Source organism: Hyperolius riggenbachi, chromosome 12 (assembly GCF_040937935.1).
Source record: "Hyperolius riggenbachi isolate aHypRig1 chromosome 12, aHypRig1.pri, whole genome shotgun sequence".
NCBI classification, from domain to species: domain Eukaryota; kingdom Metazoa; phylum Chordata; class Amphibia; order Anura; family Hyperoliidae; genus Hyperolius; species Hyperolius riggenbachi.
In genome coordinates this window covers 23,740,397-23,765,449 of record NC_090657.1, presented here as the reverse complement: position 1 = coordinate 23,765,449, position 25,053 = coordinate 23,740,397, and the positions used below count along the sequence as shown (strand labels likewise).

At 43.1% G+C, this 25,053-nt stretch overlaps 1 protein-coding gene across 2 annotated transcripts in view; it reads right to left on the bottom strand.

Moving 5' to 3' along the window:
- Nucleotides 1-25,053, bottom strand: part of MRC2 (mannose receptor C-type 2) — a 214,878-nt gene that overhangs the window by 107,417 nt on the left and 82,408 nt on the right. For both annotated transcript variants that reach the window (XM_068261975.1, XM_068261976.1), the window contains 3 exons: nt 22,668-22,781; nt 20,554-20,691; nt 185-376 (listed from right to left, as the gene is read on the bottom strand). In XM_068261975.1, coding sequence (XP_068118076.1) covers nt 185-376; nt 20,554-20,691; nt 22,668-22,781 — 444 coding nt within the window. The remainder of the gene's footprint in view (nt 1-184; nt 377-20,553; nt 20,692-22,667; nt 22,782-25,053) is intronic.

Below are 25,053 nucleotides of genomic sequence, written 5' to 3'. Positions count from 1 at the left end.
AGCGGAGGACGGCGGCGTGGGAGCGATCCGTGCGTATGGGGCTGGAGGAAGCCCCAGGTGTGGATAAAATCTTTTTTCTGGCGTCTCTGGTTCCCTTTAAACACATGGATCCAACTCGCACTCCCGGTTGAGAGTACTGATACATGTGGCTATGCAAAGGTCACACAAAACGTGGAAAACGTACCTTGTTTGATCTGCTTGGTGATAAATTCCAGTTCCAGCAAGGCATGAATGCTGGCCAGGTTGCCCTCGTTCCGCACACATGTTTTTTTAGCGTCCTGCCAGCTCTTTTTCTCATTGATCAGGCGGTAGCAGTTGGTGCCATAGCTCTGCCATCCGGGATCACACTGCATTATGACATCTGGCTCGATGGGTTCTGTCAGGAACAGGAGGTGAGGAGTTACAAGACATTTGATAAAATCGTCTCCTTTAAGCCAAAATCATACTTTAGAAACCAACCAAAGCCTCCACCCCGAGCTGTGCAGAAAATACACAAACCCATAAAGGACAACCTTCATGGCTTATTTCTAAGTAAACAATGTTCATCTGTTTAGAAAAGGTAATTTATCATTTTTAAGCTGGCCATAAACATGGTACTTTTGTCTGTAAATCACAGACTGCCTGTTCTTTTGGTTGACCTGCCTTTAAACTAGTATCAAACTCAACAAAACATAAAAAGACTGGTAACTTTTTTTTTTTTTTTGGAAGGCTTGCACTAAAGCTAATTAATAACATTGCTAATTACAGGAAAAATAATCAGATGTGCTCTGCATGTACTCCTGTCATTCAAATATTGCACAATTAACCAATGCATCCTTACAGTAGGTAGTCAATAGAAACGTTCCACAAGAAAGTGAATGACACTTTTACTCCTGATTTACATGCGGTGCTGTGACGTACGGTATGTCACAGCCCAACTGCACCCTCCAGCACCCCTAGTGGTCCCCGCCCTGCTCAGTCGTAATCTCGGACTGAGCAGAATGTTGAATATGGACCGGGAGGAACTGGCAGTTCCTCTCCCCTAACCCACCCCAAGAAACTGCCGGCTCATGGTTTCCGATATCACTGTGTGTAACGCCACACAACGCAGGAGATCTGCAACTTGTGTGGGCTTAGGGAGATTGAGCTTGGAATGATCAGTGCACTATTGTTCCGAGCTCAATCTCCCTAAGCCCACACAAGTCACAGCTCTCATGCGCTGTGTGCCGTTACTGTGTATCCGGAACCATCAGCGGAGAGTGAAGTTCCTAGGGACGGGCAAGGGGAGAGGAACTGCCACTTTCCCCCCGCCCATATTCAACGTTCTGCTCAGTCGGAGATTACGGCTGAGCAGACCAGGGTCACAAGGAGGTACTTTAACCCTTTCAGTCAGCAAGAAAATCAAAATATGTAAAATGGGTGGCTGATGTTTTTTCACAACAAACACGCATGCAAAAACACACCCAAAATTTCCTATCAAATACATTACTTGCGAATCGCATAGGCTGCATGCAGAGTGCAGAAATTGACAACATTGCTGTGCATATTTTTTTCTGCGCACAGTGGAGACAGGCCAATTGCAATACATAGCTATGCGAATCTGTGTGCAGAAAATGCACACGAATTTGCATGTAGTGGAGACGGGCCCTTAAAGGGAACCTGAAGCGAGGAAAATTATTTGAACTAAACACATGACATAGCTGCAAATTAATATTACATACTAACCTCACCGCCAGTTCCACTTAAAGGCTTACAATTTTCTTCTTACAGTGCTCCCTTCCAGTTCTGACAATATTTTGTCAGAACTGAAATATACCAGTTGCTGTCAGTTACTGTATATATCCACAGCAGTCAGTTACAACTGAATGTGCAAGGTAATGTCCATGTTTCCCTATGGCTCAAGTGGGCGATATTACAGTTTAACAGTGTGCTGACCAGGAAGCTGTTATGGGGTAGAGGCCATTTTTAAAATGGAGGACGGAGAAATCCATTGATCACAGTGGACAAATGGGACGCAGGAGAGGAGAAAGAGATTGAGTAGTAGGCTACACAGGAGGTAAGAATGATGTGCATATGGTTATTTTGACTTTTAATTTTCAGTTCAGGTTCTCTTTAAAGAGGAATAAAACCGAGCATTTCTTCTTTGCTCTAAAAGATTATTTAGAGCATATTATATACTACCACCATTTTTTTACTAGAACATCATTCAACTAGTTAAACACAAGACTTACCAGCTCCCTGCAGGGAAAGCTGGACTCATCTGAAATGGAGATAATGTTATCTTGTGTTTACATTCCTCACTTAATACAATTAAGTAAACACATTCTCTGACACTGCAGACTCTCCTAAACACAGTCAGACACTCAGAAAGCATGTCTGCTTATATTACAAGATGAATTAACCAGTTATGAATAAAATGCAAAGTCAGCTCTCAGAGCAAGAAAAGTGTACTTTGGGAACTTGTAATTTCTAAATGAATAATAATGTTTATGCACAAAAGCAAATATGATAACCGTATGGCATATAACAAGTAGGAAAACATGTTTTTATTGAATATTATGTCAGGGTTTTATACCGCTTTAATCCTGATGGTTTCAGGTGAAGTACTCAAAAACACACACACTGATCAGCTCTCTCCCAAACCGCTTGTCCTGCCCTACAAAGAAGACAAGAGGCAGCACAAGCGGGAACAAGCTGCAGCTGGCAATAACCGTTAGCTGGGTAACGTTACTGTGTTATTTTACATATGTATTAATACAAGCAACATCAGAACCACATGCGTTCAGTGCCAGCCCGCAACAGTGTTTGTGTGAAAAGATCCACCCAGTGCATGTTGTTATATAGTTCTTTTGTTGGTCTCCCTTTTAGAAAACTGTAGAAGATGGTTTAAACAAGGACTCTAACTTCTTGTGCTGGTACGATGGGTTTTAAATGCCACAATTCTTTTAATTTTAATGTTTCTATCTTTTCATTCATTTTTGTGCCATATGCTGTGTAAGATGTAATTCACTGTCACTATTCATTTTATTTGCTTTCAGGTGCTGGCTTTAAATGCCACAATTCTCTTAAGCTTAGAATTAATGGTGCATGTAACCAGGCCAGTTACCATTTGAATTCGGAATTTACGATGTCTCTTCATCACCAGAGTCTGCTTTATGTCATGTTGAGGATTCTATTGATCTTATCAGTTTACATAGGATGCCTGGGAAAGCCTCCTCAGTAACAGTTAAAGGGAACCTTAACTGGCGAGGAAAAATTAATTCACTTACCTGGGGGCTTTCCCTAGCCTCCTGCAGCCGTCCGGTGCCCGCGCCGGTCCTTCGGTGCCCTCCGGTCTCCCTCCGCCGCTAAGTTTCGTTTTCGGACGACTGCTAGTCGTCCTCGGGCCACTTCCGCATTCTTCGTCGTAAACTGCAGTAAAGCGCGTCCGCATGACGCGTTTGGCGTCATGCACATCACACGTTTGGCGTCATGCGGACGCGCTTTACTGCAGTTTACGACGAGGAATGCGGAAGAGGCCCGAGGACGAGGGAGACCGGAGGGCACCGGACGGCTGCAGGAGGCTTGGGAAAGCCCCCAGGTAAGTGAATTAATTTTTCCTCGCCAGTTAAGGTTCCCTTTAAGGCATCTAATTACATTTATGTTTGCTAAAGAATGTCTCTCCTCTGTATGTCAGTGTATATAAGCTGTGTTTTTCAGTTTTGGTCAGGAACCAGTCCGACGAAGGCTTTTTATAAGCCGAAAGCTTACTGTTTATCCATCTCTAAGTTAGCCAATAAATGGTATCATCCTGATTCAAAACTTCTTGCTTTTAGAAAGAGAATTGAAATGTCATGTATTTTGTATGTGTATCCAAATCACTGGAGACCTCAATAAACCAAATCTACATCTAATCAATGAGGAGAACCCCCATGGCCTCACATTAGGCCAACCTCCGATGATCTGCTAGGCCAATCAATCATATTATGATTTGTAAAAAATTGACAGTAAACTGACTGAGTTTGTTTTTGTAATCTTTCACACATAAGAAACCATCAATTTCTCCACTGATCATTTTAAAGAGGTGCTGTAATAATATAGTAATAATTCAAAACACCCACAGTAAATTTTCCTGGTTTTAGCATCAGAAACACTTCCTATAGTTATATACTGTAGCGTGTGTGTGTGTGTGTGTGTGTTTGTGTGTGTGTATGTGTGTGCGTGCGTGTGTCACAAAAACGCCTTCACCGATTTGAACGAAACTTGGTATACAGATCCCTTACTACCTGGGATGATATGTTCTGGGGGTCTCGCGGCCCCCCTGCACACCTGGGCGCAGCTACAAACAGCCAATCAGATTTCACCCATTCAAGTCAATGGAAAAAATGTAAAAGGCTGCAATTCTCACAGTAACCAAGCCAGAGTCCCCACACATGGCACAGTTGGACACTTGGTGACAGAGGTTACAAATCCAGGAAAAGTGGGCGGAGCATAAAACAGCCAATCAAATTCAGCCATTTATTTTATATAGGAAAATGTAAACTGCAGCCATTCTTAGACTGTTAATCGCAGGGTTCTCAAACTTGCCACAGTTGGTCACTGGGTGAATCCGATTAAGATTGGAAAAAGTAGGTGGAGCCTACAACAGCCAATCAAAATTCACCTATTGATTTTCAAGGGGAATATTTAAACTGCTGCCATTCTTACACTGTTAATGTCAGAGGCTTCAAACTTGCTACAGTCTGTCTTTGGGTAACTGGGGTCCAAATTCACTAAAGGGGCGGGGCCACAAACAGCCAATCAGATTTCCTTGGTGGATAAACTGCTTCCATTCACACATTTTTGGTGCCAGGAACCTGAAAGCCCACAAACTTGACAGCCAATCAAAAACAAATTTGACAGCCAATCAGATTTGTTTATTTTTTTAATGGGAATATACAAAGTATTGATACCAAGGACCCCAAAGCTGATAAACTTGATAGAGTGACTGTATGTCAAGGTTAGAAAAAGTGTGCGGCGCCAACAACTTAATTTTTCCCATGGCAGGGTTCCCAAACTTGAAACAATTGGCCACTGGGTGACTGGGATTAATATTCAAAAATGTGGGTGGAGCCTAAAAACAGCCAATCAAAATTTACCTATTGATTTTCAAGGGGGAACATTTACATTGCTACCATTCTTACACTGTTAATGGCAGAGGTCTCAAACCTGATACAGTCAGTTATTGGGTGACTGGGGTCCAACTTCACTAAAGTGGGTGGAGCCACAAACAGCCAATCAGATTTTTTAGATTGATTTCAGCCATTCTGTTATTAGCAGGGTTCTCAAACTTGACACAGATGGCCACTGGGTGACTGGGACTAATATTCAGGAAAGTGGATGGAGCCTACAGCAGCCAATCAAAATTAACCTTTTGATTTTCAAGGGGAATATTTACATTGCCGCCATGCATACACTCTTAATGGCAGAGGCCTCAAATCTGGTATAGTCAGTCACTGGGAGACTGGGGTTTAAATTCTGAAAAGAGAGTGGGCCAAAAAACAGCCAATCAGATTTGTTTAATTTCAATGGTAAAATGCAACTTATTAAAGCCAAATACCACAAAGCTCATAAACTTGGTCAATGAGTGACTGTATGTCAAGGTTAGAAATAGTGGGCAGAGCCAAAAACAACTTTTTGCATGGGAAAATATAAATTGCAGCTATTCTTACACTGTTAATGGCAGGGTTCTCAAACTTGACACAGATGGTTACTAGGGGACTAGGATTAATATACGGAAAAGTAGGTGGAGCCTACAAGAGCCAATCAAAATTCACCTATTGATTTTCAAGGGGAATATTGAAACTGCTGTCATTCTTAAGCTCAACACACACCATACAATCTTGGTTGTACAGATTTACCAAATCTATGTAGTATAAGGGCCAACAGATTGAAAATACCTAGTATGATTGATTGGATAAGCTCTTATACTACATGAAGGTGGTAAGATTGAACAACCAAGATTGTATGGTGTGTGTTGAGCCTTACACTGTTAATGGCAGAGGCCTCAAACCTGCTACAGTCTGTCATCAAGTGACTGGGGTTGAAATTCACTAAAGGGGTGGAACCACAAACATCCAATCAGATTTGCTTTTTTTGGATAAACTGCTTCCATTCACACAATTTTGATGCCAGGAACCCAACAGCTCACAAACTTGGTCATTGAGTAGTGACTGTGCGTCAAGGTTGCAAAAAGTGGGTGGAGTCAAAAACAGATTTTCTGGGAAATTGTAAACTGCAGCCCTTCTTCACTGCTAATGGCAGGATTCTCAAACTTTGCACAATTGGTTACTGGGTGACTGGGATTAATATTCATAAAAGTGGGTGGAGCCTAAAAAAGCCAATCAAAATCACCTGTTGATTTTTAAGGGGAATATTAAAATTGCTGCGATTCTTGCACTGTTAATGGCACAAGCCTCAAACCTGGTACAGTTAGTCATTGGGGTTCAAATTCAGAAAAGGGGACAGAGCCACAAATGGTTTCATTTCTTGGGAAAATACAAATATTATTGATGCCAAGGACCCCCAAGCTCACAAACTTGGTCACTGAGTGACTGTATGTCCAGGTTACAAAAAGTAGGCAGGGCCAAAACCAAATTTCACTGGGAAAATGTAGACTGCAGGCCTGCTTACACTGTTAATGGCAGGGTTCCCAAACTTTGCCCAGATGGTCACTAGGTGACTGAGATTAATATTCAGGGAAGTGGGTGGAGCCTATAATAGCCAATCAAAATTCACCTGTTGATTTTCAAGGGGAATATTTAAATTGCTGCCATTTTTACACTGGTAATAGCAGATGCCTCAAACCTGCTACAGTTGGTCATTGGGTGACTGGGGTTCAAATGCTAGGGAGGGGCAAAGCCACAAACAGCCAATCTGATTTGTTTACCGGTAATTTCTATGGGAATATACAAATTATTGATGCTAAAGACCCCAAAGCTCACAAACTTGGTCATTGAGTGTTTGTGCGTTAGGGTTAGAAGAAGTGGGCGGAACCAACACCAGTCAAATACATACCCGGGCAGCGCCGGGTCATCAGTAGGTGGAGACAAATACAAATTTCACTGGGAAAATGTAAACTGCAGCCATTCTTACACTGTTAATGGGAGGGTTCTTTCTTAAACTTTGCACAGTTGTTCACTCAATGAATGAGATTGATATTCAGAAAAGTGGGTGGAGCCTACAAAAGTGTATAAAGCTTCACCTATTGCTTTTCAAGGTAATATTTAATTGCTACCATTCTTGCACTGTTAATGGCACAGGCCTCAAACCTGGTACAGTTGGCCATTGGGTGACTGGGGTTCAAATTCAGAAAAGGGGGTGGAGCCACAAACAACCCATCAGATTTTTTCATTTCAATGCAAATTATTGATGCCAAAGACCACAAAGCTCACAAACTTGGTCATTGAGTAATTGTGTGTTAGGGTTAGAAAAAGTGGGTGGAGCCGACACCAGCCAAATACATACCCGGGCAACGCCGGGAAATCAGCTAGTATTTTGTAAATGAATATTAAAAATTATAAGCAATTTTATTCATAAGTTATTTTCACTACAGTTCCTCTTTACAGTTCTGTTCTGCTTTATAAACATAATACAGACCCTGAACTAAAGTTTAAACACAACAAGATTACCCCTTTGGACTGAATCTAAAACGTAACTTTTAATAAATCACTAAAAGGCAAACTCTGGATGATACTTAATCTGATTCTGCTTGTACGTATTGCAGGACCTACTAAGTCAGTGAGTCATAGGGTAGCAATATGCTAACCAGGTCCCCTAGCAATACAAATAACATATAAAATCACACAACCCCCACCAAACAACCCGACATGTTTCACTTCTACATGAAGCTTTTTCAAGGGTAAAGTGCTAAATAAGGATAAGGTGCGAATTTACATTATAAAACAAGTATAAGATATAGCCTATAGGCTCCTAGCATTATAGCAGCCAAAGCAGCAAAGTTCTCTTGTACTGCGCCTGCGCAGTAAGCTCTGATGACGCGTGCGGAAGCGAGAGCTCGGCCGCGCAGCCGCAGTGTAATTACTTGCGTGATTACACAGGGACCGTAGGCGAGGAACGGCGCATCGGGGGAGGACGGCGCGGGACATTACAGCTGCAGGGGGCTGATAGAAGCCCCAGGTAAGTGTCAGCTTGTTTTACTTTTTTAGTAACACAGAACTCCTTTAACCACTTCAGGATTCTGCATACGCTTAAGTACGGCCCTGAATCCTGAAGTGGATTCCATGGAAACGGCTGCTCGTATGAGCGGCCGTTCCATGTCAGTTCACGGAGGGTGTCTCCGTGAACACCCTGCGAGCCGCCGATCGTGGCTCGCAGGATAAATGTAAACACACGGGGAAGATCTTCCCTGGTGTTTACATATATACGGCGCTGCTGCGCAGCAGCGCCGTAGAGGAGATCGACGATCCCCGGCCTCTGATTGGCCGGGTATTGCCGGCATCTGATAGGCTAAAGCCTATCCCATTAGGCGCAGGACGGAAATCCGTCCTGCACTGCTCACAGGGGGAGGGGAGAGGAAGGGAAGGAGGCCAGGAAGCGCTGCGGAGGGGGGCTTTGAAGAGCCACCCCCCCCGCAAGCGCAAGCAGCCGGCGGCGATCAGACCCCCCCAGCAGGACATCCCCTAGGGGGGGAAAAAGGGGGGAAGTCTGATAGCCCTGGCTGCTATCTGATCGGTGCTGCGGGCTGGAGAGCCCACGCAGCACCGATCAGCAAAATACCCCCCTGGCACAGAAGTGGTTAAATGATTCTTGTACAGCCGTTACATGTGTGCAGGGCCGGATTTACCATAAGGAACTGTAGGCACGTGCCTACAGGCGCCTGATGCTGGAAAGGCAGCTCCCTCCCCTCCCCTAGTGCCTCCCTCCTTCCTTGCTTCCTTATGCCGAGTCCGAGCAGACTGTAAATGAGAGGTTACTTACCCAGCTCTCGACCTTCCAGTGACGAGATCTGCGGTCATTCGGGGGCACCACTAGCTACTTAATACTGAGGATACCCAGGGCCAGTTCTCTCCTGAAGTAGAGTGAAACATTTGCATCAGGCGCAGAGATTTCAGGGGCAGCATTTTTGTACTGAGTGTACTTTCCTGAGCAGGAATGGAGTGGCTGAGGGGGAGCAGTTTGTCACAGATTCACAGCCAAACAGTGTGCTATAGTGTTGAGCTGCAGCATGTCATGTGAGAACATTAAATGAAGCAGAGTAAATTGTCGGGTGCTGTACTATCATTCCAAATCGGAGGGGTGGGGGGCGCATCCTCACAAGTTTACCACAGGCAGCAAAAAGTCTAGAATCCGCCCTGAGGGTACCTCTGGCTGCCTAATGCTAAGGGACACCTTTAGCTACAGGCAAGGGAAGTAAGGGAGAAGTGACAGCTGGGACCGCCAGCACACTTGTGCGGATCCGTGGGGGTTGTAGGTTCATGGAGGGAAGTCTAAGGTGCCAGGACTCTGTGTCTATAGGCTCTAGTGATGTAAATCCAGGCCTGCATGTGTGGCCAACGTACCTCCTTCAACTAGAAAACAAATGCCTGGTCTTTCTTTAGCAAATGTAGCGTAAATGGGCACTACAGCGAAAAACTGTAAAATGTAAAATATGTGCAAACATATATAAATAAGAAGTACATTTTTCCAGAGTAAAATGAGCCATAAATTACTTTTCTCCTATAATGCTGTCACTTATAGTAAGTAGTAGAAATCTGACAGAAGTGACAGGTTTTGGACTAGTCCATCTCTTCATAGGGGATTCTCAGCAAGGCTTTTATTCTTTATAAATGTATTCCCTAAAAAGCATTTAAACAATGATGCTGGCAAGCTCCCTGCTCCCTACACAGTTTTTTTGGCAGTTTGACAGAGCAACTGCCATTCACCAAGTGCTTTTGAAAATAAATATATCCCTGAGAATCCCCTATAAAGAGATGGACTAGTCCAAAACCTGTCTCTTCTGTCAGATTTCTACTACCTACTGTAAGTGACAGCAACATAGGAGAAAAGTAATTTGTGGCTCATTTTACTCTGGAAAAAATGTACTTCTTATTTGTATATGTTTGCACATATTTTAAATTTTACAGTTTTTTGCTGTAGTGCCCCTTTAAATGTAGGTAAAGGGAGAGGAAAATGTAGGAAAAGCATAAGAAAGAGGTTATATAGACAAGATAACTATAGGAGGAGCAGAGAGACCAGAGAAGAAAGGACAGGAAACTAGGTAGACCTTGAGAGTTTTAACTTAAACTTCTGAATTTGACTTGGCAACTTAAAGAGGAACTCTAACCAAGGATTGAACGTCATCTCAATCAGTAGCCGATACCCCCTTTCCCAGGAGAAATCTTTACTGAATGGATCATCGGTGGGTCTGTATGACTGATATTGTGGTGAAACCCCTCCCATAATGTGATGTCAGGACCTAGGTACTGACAGTTTCCTGTCTGTGAACCTTGCTTCATTGTGGGAAATAACAGCTGTTTTTAACTGCCACGCAGCCAGTATCTCGCCCTGTGCATATGTATAGCTATAAAAAAAGAACAACACAACCTTTTCGCCTATCGCAATGTTTGTTGCTGTGGTTATACATAATGGCAGTTGTTGCTTTGTAGCCTTTTCCCTGTCTGCCAGTAGTAATGATTGATGCAGGCTCAGTGTGGATCAACCAACATGAACGAATTACATGGCGAATATCCAGCATTTCTTGATCTCGCCTCTATTTTTTAACTTTTCATTTTGCAATGTATTGATTTATCCCCCCCCCCCCCCTCTTTTTGCTAAAGTTCCTCTTTAAAGAGAAAGCGTAAGGTATTCATGGCATTTCCTACTTTCGTTTATGGGGTCCAAGGAGACCAAAAGTTGAGTAATAAATTAGAACTAGTGATCATTTCTGTTGCGCGGTCTACAAGACTTCTCACAGCCTATGCGTCTATTATACCGCTAAGAAAAAGGAGTAGGATAATTTATCATCTCCTTCCAGTACTTCCATCTGGATTCCTACTCTAAGACGACCTCCTAAGGTGTTTTCATGAATTATGGTATATAAAGACGTCGTAAAATTCAATCTGTGATGGCTCATTATAGTAAGTCTTAGCTTGTCAAAGGATATTAAAATAGGCTACAAATGTTGCTTACAGCAGTGATTTATGCCAGCATTAGGTTTCTATATTCATCTAAACAGACACTTAAAGAGACACTGAAGCGAAAAAAAAATGATGATATTATGATTTGTATGTGTAGCACAGCTAAGAAAAAAAACATTAAGATCAGATACATCAGTGTAATTGTTTCCAGTACAGGAAGAGTTGAGAAACTCCAGTTGTTATCTCTATGCCAAGAAGCCATTAAGCTCTCCGACTAAGTTTAGTCGTGGAGAGGGCTGTTATCTGACTTTTATTATCTCAACTGTAAGTGAACTGTTTACTTTTCCTCTGCTAGAGGAGAGGTCATTACTTCACAGACTGAAAGAATCATTTTGAATGCTGAGATTTGTGTAATCTGCACATATTATAGAATGATGCAATGTTAGAAAAAACACTATATAACTGAAAAAAGTATGAGAATATTTTCTTTGCTGCTAATCTTCTAGTAATTATTCATAGTACACAACCAACTCACTATATCATATTTTTTTTCCGCTTCAGTGTCTCTTTAACGGTTACTAGGCTTTTTTTTTTTGGTTTTTAACTACAATGCACTAGCATACTACAGCGCCCTTAACCACATAACGACCGCCCCCAGCCGATGGGCGGCGGCAAAGTCTGGGCCCAAACGACCGCAATACGCCCATCGGCGGGGGCGGCTGCGGGAGTGGCTATGCGGCGATCGCGTCATTCGTGACGCGATCAGCCGCCGGGGACTGGCTCCGCCCCCCGTTCGCCGTAACCCGCCGGCCGTTCGGAAGCGCCGGCGGGTTACTGGCATCCGGATCGCCGCTGCAACAGTGTATAATAGGCTTTGTAATGTATACAAAGCCTATTATACTGGCTGCCTCCTGCCCTGGTGGTCCCAGTGTCCGAGGGACCACCAGGGCAGGCTGCAGCCACCCTAGTCTGCACCAAACACACTGATTTCCCCCCCCCCTGCCCCCTGATCGCCCACAGCACCCCTCAGACCCCCCCCTGCCCACCCCCCAGACCACTGTTTGCACCCAGTCACCCTCCTAATCACCCATCAATCACTCCCTGTCACTATCTGTCAACGCTATTTTTTTTTTAAGTCCCTAATCTGCCCCCTACTCCCTCCTGATCACCCCCCCACCCCTCAGATTCTCCCCAGACCCCCCCCAGACCCCCCCCCCCCGTGTACTGTATGCATCTATCCCCCCTGATCACCTGTCAATCACCTGTCAATCACCTGTCAATCACCCGTCAATCACCCCCTGTCACTGCCACCCATCAATCAGCCCCTGATCTGCCCCTTGCGGGCAATCTGATCACCCCCCCACACCAATAGATCGCCCGCAGATCCGACATCAGATCACCTCCCAAATCCATTGTTTACATCTATTCTCTCCTCTAAACACCCACTAATTACCCATCAATCACCCCCTATCACCACCTGTCACTGTTACCCATCAGATTAGACCCTAATCTGCCCCTTGCGGGCACCCAATCACCTGCCCACACGCTCAGATTGCCCTCAGACCCCCCCCTTATCAATTCGCCCGTGCAATATTTACATCTGTTCTCCCCTGTAATAACCCACTGATTACCTGTCAATCACCCATCAATCACCCCCTGTCACTGCCACCCATCAATCACCCCCTGTCACTGCCACCCATCAATCAGCCCCTAACCTGCCCCTTGCGGGCAATCTGATCACCCACCCACACCAATAGATCGCCCGCAGATCCGACATCAGATCACCTCCCAAATCCATTGTTTACATCTATTCTCTCCTCTAAACACCCACTAATTACCCATCAATCACCCCCTATCACCACCTGTCACTGTTACCCATCAGATTAGACCCTAATCTGCCCCTTGCGGGCACCCAATCACCTGCCCACACGCTCAGATTGCCCTCAGACCCCCCCCTTATCAATTCGCCCGTGCAATATTTACATCTGTTCTCCCCTGTAATAACCCACTGATTACCTGTCAATCACCCATCAATCACCCCCTGTCACTGCCACCCATCAATCACCCCCTGTCACTGCCACCCATCAATCAGCCCCTAACCTGCCCCTTGCGGGCAATCTGATCACCCACCCACACCAATAGATCGCCCGCAGATCCGACATCAGATCACCTCCCAAATCCATTGTTTACATCTATTCTCTCCTCTAAACACCCACTAATTACCCATCAATCACCCCCTATCACCACCTGTCACTGTTACCCATCAGATTAGACCCTAATCTGCCCCTTGCGGGCACCCAATCACCCGCCCACACCTCAGAACGCCCTCAGACCCCAGCCCTGATCACCTCGCCAGTGCATTGCTTGCATCTATTTCCCCCCTCTAATCACACCTTGAGACACCCATCAATCACCTCCTGTCACCCCCTAGCACACCTACCCATCAGATCAGGCCCTAATTTGCCCCGTGTGGGCTCCTGATCACTCGGCCAAACCCTCAGATCCCCCTCAGACCCCCTTCCGATCACCTCCCCAGTGCATTGATTGCATCTATTTTCCCCTCTAACCGCCCCCTGAGACACCCATCAATCACCTCCTGTCACCCCCCTAGCACTCCTATCCATCAGATCAGGCCCAATACATCCTGTCATCTAAGAGGCCACCCTGCTTATGACCGATTCCACAAAATTTGCCCCCTCATAGACCACCTGTCATCAAAATTTGCAGATGCTTATACCCCTGAACAGTCATTTTGAGAAATTTGGTTTCCAGACTACTCACAGTTTTGGGCCCGTAAAATGCCAGGGCAGTATAGGAACCCCACAAGTGACCCCATTTTAGAAAGAAGACACCCCAAGGTATTCTGTTAGGTGTATGATGAGTTCATAGAATATTTTATTTTTTGTCAAAAGTTAGCGGAAATTGGATTGTTATTGTTTTTTTCACAAAGTGTCATTTTTCACTAACTTGTGAGAAAAAATAAAATCTTCTATGAACTCACCATACCCCTAACGGAATACCTTGGGGTGTCTTCTTTCTAAAATGGGGTCACTTGTGGGGTTCCTATACTGCCCTGGCATTTTAGGGGCCCTAAACCGTGAGGAGTAGTCTAGAAAACAAATGCCTCAAAATGACCTGTGAATAGGACGTTGGGCCCCTTAGCGCACCTAGGCTGCAAAAAAGTGTCACACATGTGGTATCGCCATACTCAGGAGAAGTAGTATAATGTGTTTTGTGGTGTATTTTTACACATACCCATGCTGGGTGGGAGAAATCTCTCTGTAAATGGACAATTGTGTGTAAAAAAAATCAAAAATGTGTCATTTACAGAGATATTTCTCCCACCCAGCATGGTTATATGTAAAAATACACCACAAAACACATTATACTACTTCTTCTGAGTACGGCGATACCACATGTGTGACACTTTTTTGCAGCCTAACTGTGCTAAGGGGCCCAAAGTCCAATGAGTACCTTTAGGATTTCACAGGTCATTTTGAGACATTTGGGTTCAAGACTACTCCTCACGGTTTAGGGCCCCTAAAATGCCAGGGCAGTATAGGAACCCCACAAGTGACCCCATTTTAGAAAGAAGACACCCCAAGGTATTCTTTTAGGTGTATGATGAGTTCATAGAAGATTTTATTTTTTGTCACAAGTTAGCGGAAATTGATATGTATTGTTTTTTTTTTCACAAAGTGTCATTTTCCGCTAACTTGTGACAAAAAAAAAATCTTCTATGAACTCACCATACTCCTAACAGAATACCTTGGGGTGTCTTCTTTCTAAAATGGGGTCACTTGTGGGGTTCCTATACTGCCCTGGCATTTTAGGGGCCCTAAACCGTGAGGAGTAGTCTAGAATCCAAATGCCTCAAAATGACCTGTGAATAGGACGTTAGGCCCCTTAGCGCACCTAGGTTGCAAAAAAGTGTCACACATGTGGTATCGCCGTACTCAGAAGAAGTAGTATAATGTGTTTTGGGGTGTATTTTTATACATACCCATGCTGGGTGGGAGAAATCTCTCTGTAAATGGACAATTGTGTGTAAAAAAAATCAAATAATTGTCATTTACAGAGATATTTCTCCCACCCAGCATGGGTATGTGTAAAAATACACCCCAAAACACATTATACTACTTCTCCTGAGTACGGCGGTACCACATGTGTGGCACTTTTTTGCACCCTAAGTGCGCTAAGGGGCCCAAAGTCCAATGAGTACCTTTAGGATTTCACAGGTCATTTTGCCACATTTGGTTTCAAGACTACTCCTCACGGTTTAGGGCCCCTAAAATGCCAGGGCAGTATAGGAACCCCACAAATGACTCCATTTTAGAAAGAAGACACCCCAAGGTATTCCGTTAGGAGAATGGCGAGTTCATAGAAGATTTTATTTTTTGTCACAAGTTAGCGGAAAATGACACTTTGTGAAAAAAAACAATTACAATCAATTTCCGCTAACTTGTGACAAAAAAAAAAAATCTTCTATGAACTCACCATACATCTAACGGAATACCTTGGGGTGTCTTCTTTCTAAAATGGGGTAATTTGTGGGGTTCCTATACTGTCCTGGCATTTTAGGGGCCCTAAACCGTGAGGAGTAGTCTTGAAACGAAATTTCTCAAAATGACCTGTGAAATCCTAAAGGTACTCATTGGACTTTGGGCCCCTTAGCGCAGTTAGGGTGCAAAAAAGTGCCACACATGTGGTATCGCCGTACTCAGGAGAAGTAGTATAATGTGTTTTGGGGTGTATTTTTCCACATACCCATGCTGAGTGGGAGAAATATCTCTATAAATAGACAATTGTGTGTAAAAAAAATAAAAAAATTGTCATTTACGGAGATATTTCTCCCACCCAGCATGTGTATGTGTAAAAATACACCCCAAAACACATTATACTACTTTTCCTGAGTACGGCAATACCACATGTGTGGCACTTTTTTGCGGCCTAACTGCGCTAAGGGGCCCAAAGTCCAATGAGCATCTTTAGGCTTTACAGGGGTGCTTACAATTAGGCACCCCCCAAATGCCAGGACAGTAAACACACCCCACAAATGACCCCATTCTGGAAAGTAGACACTTCAAGGTATTCAGAGAGGAGCATAGTGAGTCCGTGGCAGATTTCATTTTTTTTTGTCGCAAGTTAGAAGAAATGGAAACTTTTTTTTTTTTTTTTTTTTGTCACAAACTGTCATTTTCCGCTAACTTGTGACAAAAAATAAAATCTTCTATGAACTCACCATGCCTCTCACTGAATACTTTGGGATGTCTTCTTTCCAAAATGGGGTCATTTGGGGGGTATTTGTACTATCCTGGAATTTTAGCCCCTCATGAAACATGACAGGTGCGCAGAAAAGTCAGAGATGCTTGAAAATGGGAAAATTCACTTTTGGCACCATAGTTTGTAAACGCTATAACTTTTACCCAATCCAATAAATATACACTGAATGTTTTTTTTTTTATCAAAGACATGTAGCAGAATAACTTTCGCGCTCAAATGTATAGGAAATTTTACTTTATTTGAAAAATGTCAGCACAGAAAGTTAAAAAAGTCATTTTTTTGACAAAATTCATGTCTTTTTTGATGAATATAATAAAAAGTAAAACTCGCAGCAGCAATCAAATAGCATCAAAAGAAAGCTGTATTAGTGACAAGAAAAGGAGGTAAAATTCCTTTAGGTGGTAGGTTTTATGACCGAGCAATAAACCGTGAAAGCTGCAGTGGTCTGAATGGAGAAAAAGGCTCTGGTCCTTAAGGGGCGAAAAGACTGTGGTCCCGAAGTGGTTAAAGAGACTCCGTAACAAAAATTGCATCCTGTTTTTTATCATCCTACAAGTTCCAAAAGCTATTCTAATGTGTTCTGGCTTACTGCAACGTTCTACTATCACCATCTCTGTAATAAATCAACTTATCTCTCTCTTGTCAGACTTGTCAGGCTGTGTCTGGAAGGCTGCCAAGTTCTTCAGTGTTGTGGTTCTGTGATGCATCTCCCTCCTCCAGGCCCCTCTCTGCACACTGCCTGTGTATTATTTAGATTAGTGCAGCTTCTCTCTGCTCTATTATCTTTTACAAGCTGGATAAATCATCCTCTGAGCTGGCTGGGCTTTCACATACTGAGGAATTACATACAGGCACAGCTGTCTGCACTCTGCAGGAAGAAACAGCCTGACACTTCAGTGGAAGATAGCTGCAGAGGGAAAGAAGCACACAAATGATCTCTTGAGATTAAAAAGGAAGGCTGTATACAGCCTGCTTGTGTATGGATGTATTTTCTATGTGTGGACATACTGTACATCAACCTACTTCCTGTTTTGGTGGCCATTTTGTTTGTTTATAAACAAACTTTTTAAAACAGTTTTTAACCACTTTTAATGCGGCGGGGAGCGGCGAAATTGTGACAGAGGGTAATAGGAGATGTCCCCTAACGCACTGGTATGTTTACTTTTGTGCGATTTTAACAATACAGATTCTCTTTAAAGGACACCCGAGGTGAAAATAAACTAATGAAATAAACCATTGTATCTATCTATCTTCTCCTAAAAATGACTTTTTAGGTTATTGCACAGTTTTATTTTATGTTTAAATCTACTTTTTAAGTTTTAACTGTTTTATTGTTTTTGCTCAATGACACATTCATTGAAGTATGCCAGAGCTAAAAATCTATGAACTATTGACCCTTTTTATCTCTTTCCTGCTCTCAGAAGCCATTTTCTGCTAGGAAAGTGTTCTATAGTTGGAATTTCTTATCAGTGAGGGACACACTGTAGTCACTTCCTGTCTGAGTCAGGACTTAGTCAGCCACTTACATACCTGATATTTAACTCTTTCAGGCAGAGAAAGAAAAAAAATGAACACAGCATAGTTATTTGTGTATTAGGCACTGTACATATACATGTCTATGTCATGTCACATGTCACCTCGGGTATCCTTTAAGTTGCCATTTCTTTGCATAGTGACTGTTGCTGATTTAGCCTGTTTTTTCAAGCTCTGATTAGCTACCAATCTCTCTGCAAACTCATTTTTTTATCTTGATCATCAGCATTGTGAATATCTTTAAAGACAAACTGTAACCAAGGATTGAACTTTAGCCCAATCAGGAGCGGAAACCCCCTTTCCATGAGAAAACTTTACCTTTTCTCAAAGAGATCATCAGGGGGCTCTGTATGGCTGATTGTGGCAAAACCCCTCCCACAGAGTGATCTCAGGACCCTGATCCTGACAGTGTGCAGTCTGTGAACCTTGTTGCATCATGGGAAATAGCCATTTACCAACCGCCAAGCAAGCAAAACCTCCCTCTGCGCATAAAACCCTCAGCAAATGAACATTCCGTACAGATCAATTGGCAGAACTAAAGGTGTTGCCATCAGTGATACATTTTTAGAATGTAAATCAGGGAGAAGAAAGCTTTTACAATGGGCAAACACTGACTACATAATCTACAAATAAATATTGTAAAAAAAGCTAATGGTTACACACAAGGTACTGTTGCCATGGTAGTAAGGAAGCACACACAGTTATGGGCTTACTATCAGTGCTGAAAAATTTCTGCTGGTTGCAAATGGAAATGGAAAGTTAACTTTTAAAAACAAGCTGCAAAACAAACTGAGCAGCACTGGTCTAGGTTCAATGCTATATAACTGGACTTTCCCTTTACATTTCACATTTAACAGTCAGACTGGGCAGTGTTAATAAATCATGATATTGTTTTGAATAACCAGCGGTTCTTTACCATAAGCACATCAAAACCAAACATTCTATAGCTGAAACACTTTTTGTTAGGGCGGTGAAGTAGAGACTTTTCACTTGCACTTTTATACAAACCCCCACTAGAACTTTTTTCCAACAGCCTAAATAATAATAAGAAAAAAATCTCCTTGCTATAAAAACCTCCAATTCCCTAATCTTGTAGTAGGTACAGGAAAGCTCATACTTCCATCCCCCATGGATGGTGCCAGGCCATCCTTCCACCAGGCAACAATATGTACAAGAGCCCGTAGCACACTGTAGATGGATAAAATGCAGATGCTTTATTGGTGCATCAAAACAGACAGCTACCGCAGAACGCTTGTCAGACACGTGGTCTTCAGTATTAGCTTTGGGCTCCCTTTGCTGAATCTGTCATTTAGTTTGGCGCTGTTATTGGCCTGAGGAAGCGGGCTCTGACCCGCGAAACGCGTTGCCTGTGCTACTAATAAAAACCTTTGTAAAATACAAAGATTTTTTCGTCACTGAGGTAAGCTACCTCAAATTTATTTCCCGTTTTTAAACTGTTTTTAGATGCTTTTATTACACCAGGGCGCCTCTTATACCCTTATTGTTCAGTAATAGCTTATCAGACCAGGTATCTAAAAAGCGTCAGATGCTCTACCTGTCTTTTTGGATGTTACCTACCTACTAGGTCTAAGGCCCGTTTAAAAACGGGCGCTAGGCTCTGGCCGCGAACCCTGCACTGGCTGTCCTCTAAAAAGCTGAGCACACGACCGCACACGCCCACCCCCCGGCCTCCTCTTCCGGCCGCGTCATCCTCCCAGCTCTGCGCTGTGCGTCCCTGTTGCCCTAGCAACCACAGGGAGCCGGCTGAACTGCACACACATGCGCAGAGCAGTTCAGCACAGACACAGGGACAGGTGTACGCAGGGACACTTGTCAATTATTATATAGAATGCTGTGCTGTGGGCTCTTGTACACACTAGTTCACTAATCTTGTAGCAACCCACTCTATGATCCAGATACAATATGACACTGATGTTCTTTTTTAACTGGTTTGAACAAGTTCACAAACTTGTGTTAAGTGGGAGAACAGCGAAGAATAGCCACTAAAAACTTATCATGTATAAGTAAATAATAGAGGAACATGAGAATAAAGACAACACAGTCCTAATACTGTGTTTAGACACAGCCCATTTACATGGACAGTCAAAAAATAGCCTTAAAGTGGACCCAAATTAAAAATACAAGATTTCAGAAATCTATTTTCTAAATTATAATAATAAATAGCAGCCCTTTTTCAGCTGCATGACGACAAATATAAAATATTTTACATTTATTGGAGGAACCCCTCCCTTCCTTTCATATTGCCGGGACAGAACCCGGCAGATTGGTGGAGGAGATAACAAACAAAACACTGATTAAAAAACAAAGCTACTGATGATGTCACAGGGGAGGTGATCTCAGCTTGTGTGAGATCTCACATAGATGGCGCCCCTGTGAGGGAGGGTAGCTGATGACAAACACACCCATGATCTAAACCTCCTACTAAGCTCCGAAGTAATGGCTGCCACCTGTATAACCCTAGTTATGAAAAGAGAAGGGTGAAAAGCATGCACTGAAATGCTCATAGGCTTGAAGGAGTGTTTATTTATCTTTGTATGTGTCAGAGTGGTGCAACTAAATATTTTGAATTACAAAAATGTTTGGTTTGGGTCCGCTTTAAGCTAAATGCACATTGCAGAAGCTCTCCAAATGCCAGACTCACCCACAGGAGAGAGGTTTCTCTTCAAGCTCTTCTTACATACGTAGGGGAGGGCATTATAGCAATTACGGTTTTGCCAGGCACCCGAGGACTCTGTACGAATGACGGCACAGTTTTCTTCTTCTTCACCACTTGGCTGATCTGAGAGAAGAAAACAAATCTTTAGAGGAAGAGATCGAAAGCAAGCAACACGTATAATTACAAACGACACAGCGCTCACCACCTCTTAAACATTTTTTGTCCAGTATGCAGCTAACTGCCACACAGAGTAAAACTAAGCAGTTCTCCTCGCAAGCTTGTAAACAGTTCACAGCAGCGCCTCTGGAATGAGATTCTGTGCAGCGTTATACCTGTATCAAGATAAAAAAACGCACATAGCGGGTAACCTCCAAAACACTTGTACACCCTGTGCATATATCAACACACAATGTGCTTGGGATAACAGCCACCGCATGCAGGACAGGGGGTCACGCTCCCCCCCCCTCGATCCCCTGCTCACCAAATCACTGCTTGATAATCAGGCACATAAACAGATGCTGCCTGGGCGGAGCCTGGATACGCACGCTTTTACCAATCCAACACGGAACACGGAAGAGGGTTTGTTCCAGCGCTGAGACGGGGAAACCTGGAGGGCGCCCATGCCGTTTGAGTCGGCTATGTGGGATGCGTTTTATTGTTCTTTTATCTGGTACGCTTATTTTTATTAGGGGCTAGACCCATATTAAAAAAGATTTTATGCTATGCAAGGCGAATTCTTTATGCTTTATCCTAGTTGTCTGCTGCAGCATCTGTTTATGTGCCTGATTATCAAGCAGTGATTTGGTGAGCAGGGGATCGAGGGGGGGGGGAGCGTGACCCCCTGTCCTGCATGCGGTGGCTGTTATCCCAAGCACATTGTGTGTTGATATATGCACAGGGTGTACAAGTGTTTTGGAGGTTACCCGCTATGTGCGTTTTTTTATCTTGATACAGGTATAACGCTGCACAGAATCTCATTCCAGAGGCGCTGCTGTGAACTGTTTACAAGCAACACGTATAGACCCATGTCATGAACACAAGTGAATATCCTGGACAGTTTGATATCAGCAGAGTTGTGTAGTGGCATTGCTGGGCAAGTTAATTCGGGGCACGTGCCCCGCTTCAGTAGTGAAGTGCCCCAAACCTTTTTCCTCCCGCATCCACAGGAAGCACACTTGCATATCTCTGGTAACTATTTATCCCCCCTGTTCCTAAATATATTGTTCCCAGTTCTACAGGTTCACCTCTGTAATTTGTTCTGCTCCAGCTCCTATGTCGTAGTTATGTAATTCCAGGGAGGGGGCAGGTTATAGAGCAGGCGACTGGTGAAGATGGCACGACACACATGAACATCTGGTGATGTAAATATAATAAAGCACACTCACTGCTTGAAGTGTTGCTATAATGATTGAGCCACAATCGTCATGGGTGACACGTGAATTGACTCAACATCCAATCCACAGAGTGGTTTCTACATCTAGCGAAAGCTTAAAGAGAACCCGAGGTGGGGTTCTGACAATGCAATCCACATAGAGAGGCTGGGTCTGCCTATACAGCCTCAGGGTCTATGGCATAAAGTATCAGAGGCAGAGGATCAGCAAGAAAGCCAGGCAATGTGCATTATTTAAAAGGAACTAAACATGTCAGCCTCCAAATCCCTCTCACCTCGGGTTCCCTTTCAACAATGTGTTCTAAGCACTCTCAATCTGGTGGCTCCTCTACAAACCTAACTTAATATCATTGTACAATCAAGATTATACAGTGTATGGCAAACTTTATCTAGCACTACATATGTTTTATTTAGTAGATCCAAGTAATATGCATTAGTTGCGACACGTCACACTATTTGTATCAACATGGAGTCTGAGTTTTCTTCCTATGTCCTTAGATTTCTTCTTGGTCTTATAGCAGAAGGGGACCCCATTCTGCAATAACAGAGCCTGATGGCAGCGCCTGGAAACCATAACCTTCCTTGTCAAAGGGGCAAGACTGATCTGAAGTATCTATATACACTATAAAAGGCAATGAAACTTACTGGTGCTGTGTATATATTAAAAAGTAAACGAGAATAATGAGACTGTCATTCCTTCTATACTTACCACTCTCCCAGTTCAAGTATTTTAATGGCGAGCCATCTGACCACTGCCAGCCCCCATTAACATTGAGATCATTTAGGCCTATCCACAGAGTGGTACTGTAGCCAGTCAGCAGCCCTATAAAGGAAAAAACAGAAATAGAAGTGAAATATATTTCATCAGCCAAGGTTACCGAGAGGATCCATTTTAAACTCTTAACCCTAACCTAGAAAGTTCTCCACAATCTCTCCCCTCCCCACACATTTCCTCAGTTGTTTTTTGATACCAACCCAACTGCAATCTCAGATCTGCACATAAGCTTAATTTGTCCTCCTCTACAATCTCCTACTTGCATTCACCTATACAAGACTTCTCACGTGCCTCAACCCTCCTCTGGAATGCCCTTCCACAGCACATCTGTTATTCTCCAACCTTTGAAATCTTTAAACACTCTCTCCCTTGTCCCTCGACAAGCATATGCTCTAACTAAGCTTAGGCTATTCCCCGTTTGACCGCTCGTCAAGTTTTACTCCTTTGTAGATGACCTAAACCCACACTGCCTGTATGTATACTGCATACTTCCCCACCTCTTGCCCCCCCCCCGCCCACATTCCTTTATATTGTAAGCTCACAGCGACAGAGCTCTCTCACCCTTTTGTGTCTTGGAATTTGTTAATCTTTCATAGATTGCATTCTGTTATATATTTTATTCATCATATTACATTTGTCATTGTAATCAGCAGTTCTGTATTTTGTACCAGTGTCCATATTTGATGTATATTGTCTGTATCGTTATGTACCCCTTGTTTGTTTTCCTACTTTGTACAGCGCCATGGAATACGTTGACACTTTATAAATCAATAATAATAATAAAGGTTAGGATATGCCAAATGGCTCTCTACAGTCATCATCTGTAAAGGTAAAAACAAACCTATACATTCCCCAGGTTGTATAAACCACACGGTACCCTTACTTGAGCTTAAAGAGACACTGAAGCAGGAAAAAAATAAATTATGATATAATGATTTGTATGTGTAGTACAGCTAAGAAATAAAACATTAGGAGCAGAGACATAAGTCTAATATTGTTTCCAGTACAGGAAGGTTAATAAACTCCAGTTATCCAATCTATGCAAAAAAAAATCCATTGAGCTCCATGACTTTCAAAGTCGCAGAGAGCTCTGTCTTTTGAAGCTTGTTATCTCAACTGTGTGTGACTGTATCTTCTTTTTCTCTGCAGAGGACAGCTGAGTTCTATAATTCACTGGTCTACTCTGTAAAATCATTTAGAATGCTGAGTAGTGTGTAAACTGCAAATATTAGAGAATGATGCAATGTTATAAAAAAAAACACTATATAACTGAAAATAAAAATATAATATTTTCTTTGCTACTAATGTTCCAGTAATTATCCGTACTACACAACCAATTCATTATATCTTAATTTTTTTTTGCTTTAGTGTCTCTTTAAGATAGTAGACGTGACACAATTCCATTCTATAAGCCAACGACTCGTTTTGGGGCCCCGAGGGGTCCCCTTTGTCAAGGTAATAACACAGAATGGTTACCATTCTGTGTTATTACCTTGACAAAGGGGACCCCTCAGTGCCCAGAAACGTGTCATTGACTTATAGAATGGAATTGTGTCACGTCTATTGAATCAAAGCAGACTTGGTCTACTATTGAGTGTGTGGACCTCCTGGATTCATCATTGACTGCATGCTTGGTCCTGCACCTCCGCAGTGGTGTGCAATTTTTCTTCTGGCATTGGATTATCTCTTTAAGACAGCACTATAAAGCTTGATGGCTCAAATCAACCTGACCAACTGAAGCATCACTTGTGATGACTTAGTATCCACCAGGCCACACCAAAGTTCACATGTTCTGATACATCATGGAACATTTTTCTGCCAGTAGCATCTATTGCACTCACTTCTCTAGCCAAAGGAGTAATTTCCATGCATGCAACACATCTACAAATCAGTAGTTTGGGGAGAAGATAGCAGTAGTTTCCCTCTATGTACGGCCAGATGGATGGACAGATGTCTCGCTACCTTGGTAGTCCAGAACACCATGTGAACTGCACTTTACATCATGGTCATAGTAGCTCTGATTCCTGACAAAGTAATTCATAAAAGGTCTCCATCTGTTCACTGTATGATATCGAAGACTTTAGAAAGACTGCACCATAAAAATACACAGGGGCTGATTTATATAGCCCGGTAGAAATCCAAAACACAGCAGCTGTCTACGGTGTTGGCTTTCGCTATGTATCCTATTGTAGGGAAATGGCAGCTGGCATCTGTTTATCCCCGGAAACCTTCCCCCTTTGAGGTTTCTTTTGGAGACGAATGGGTCCTTCTGTGATAAGCGCTCCCTACACAGGCGGCTTTGGCTACCTAAGATCTCTCC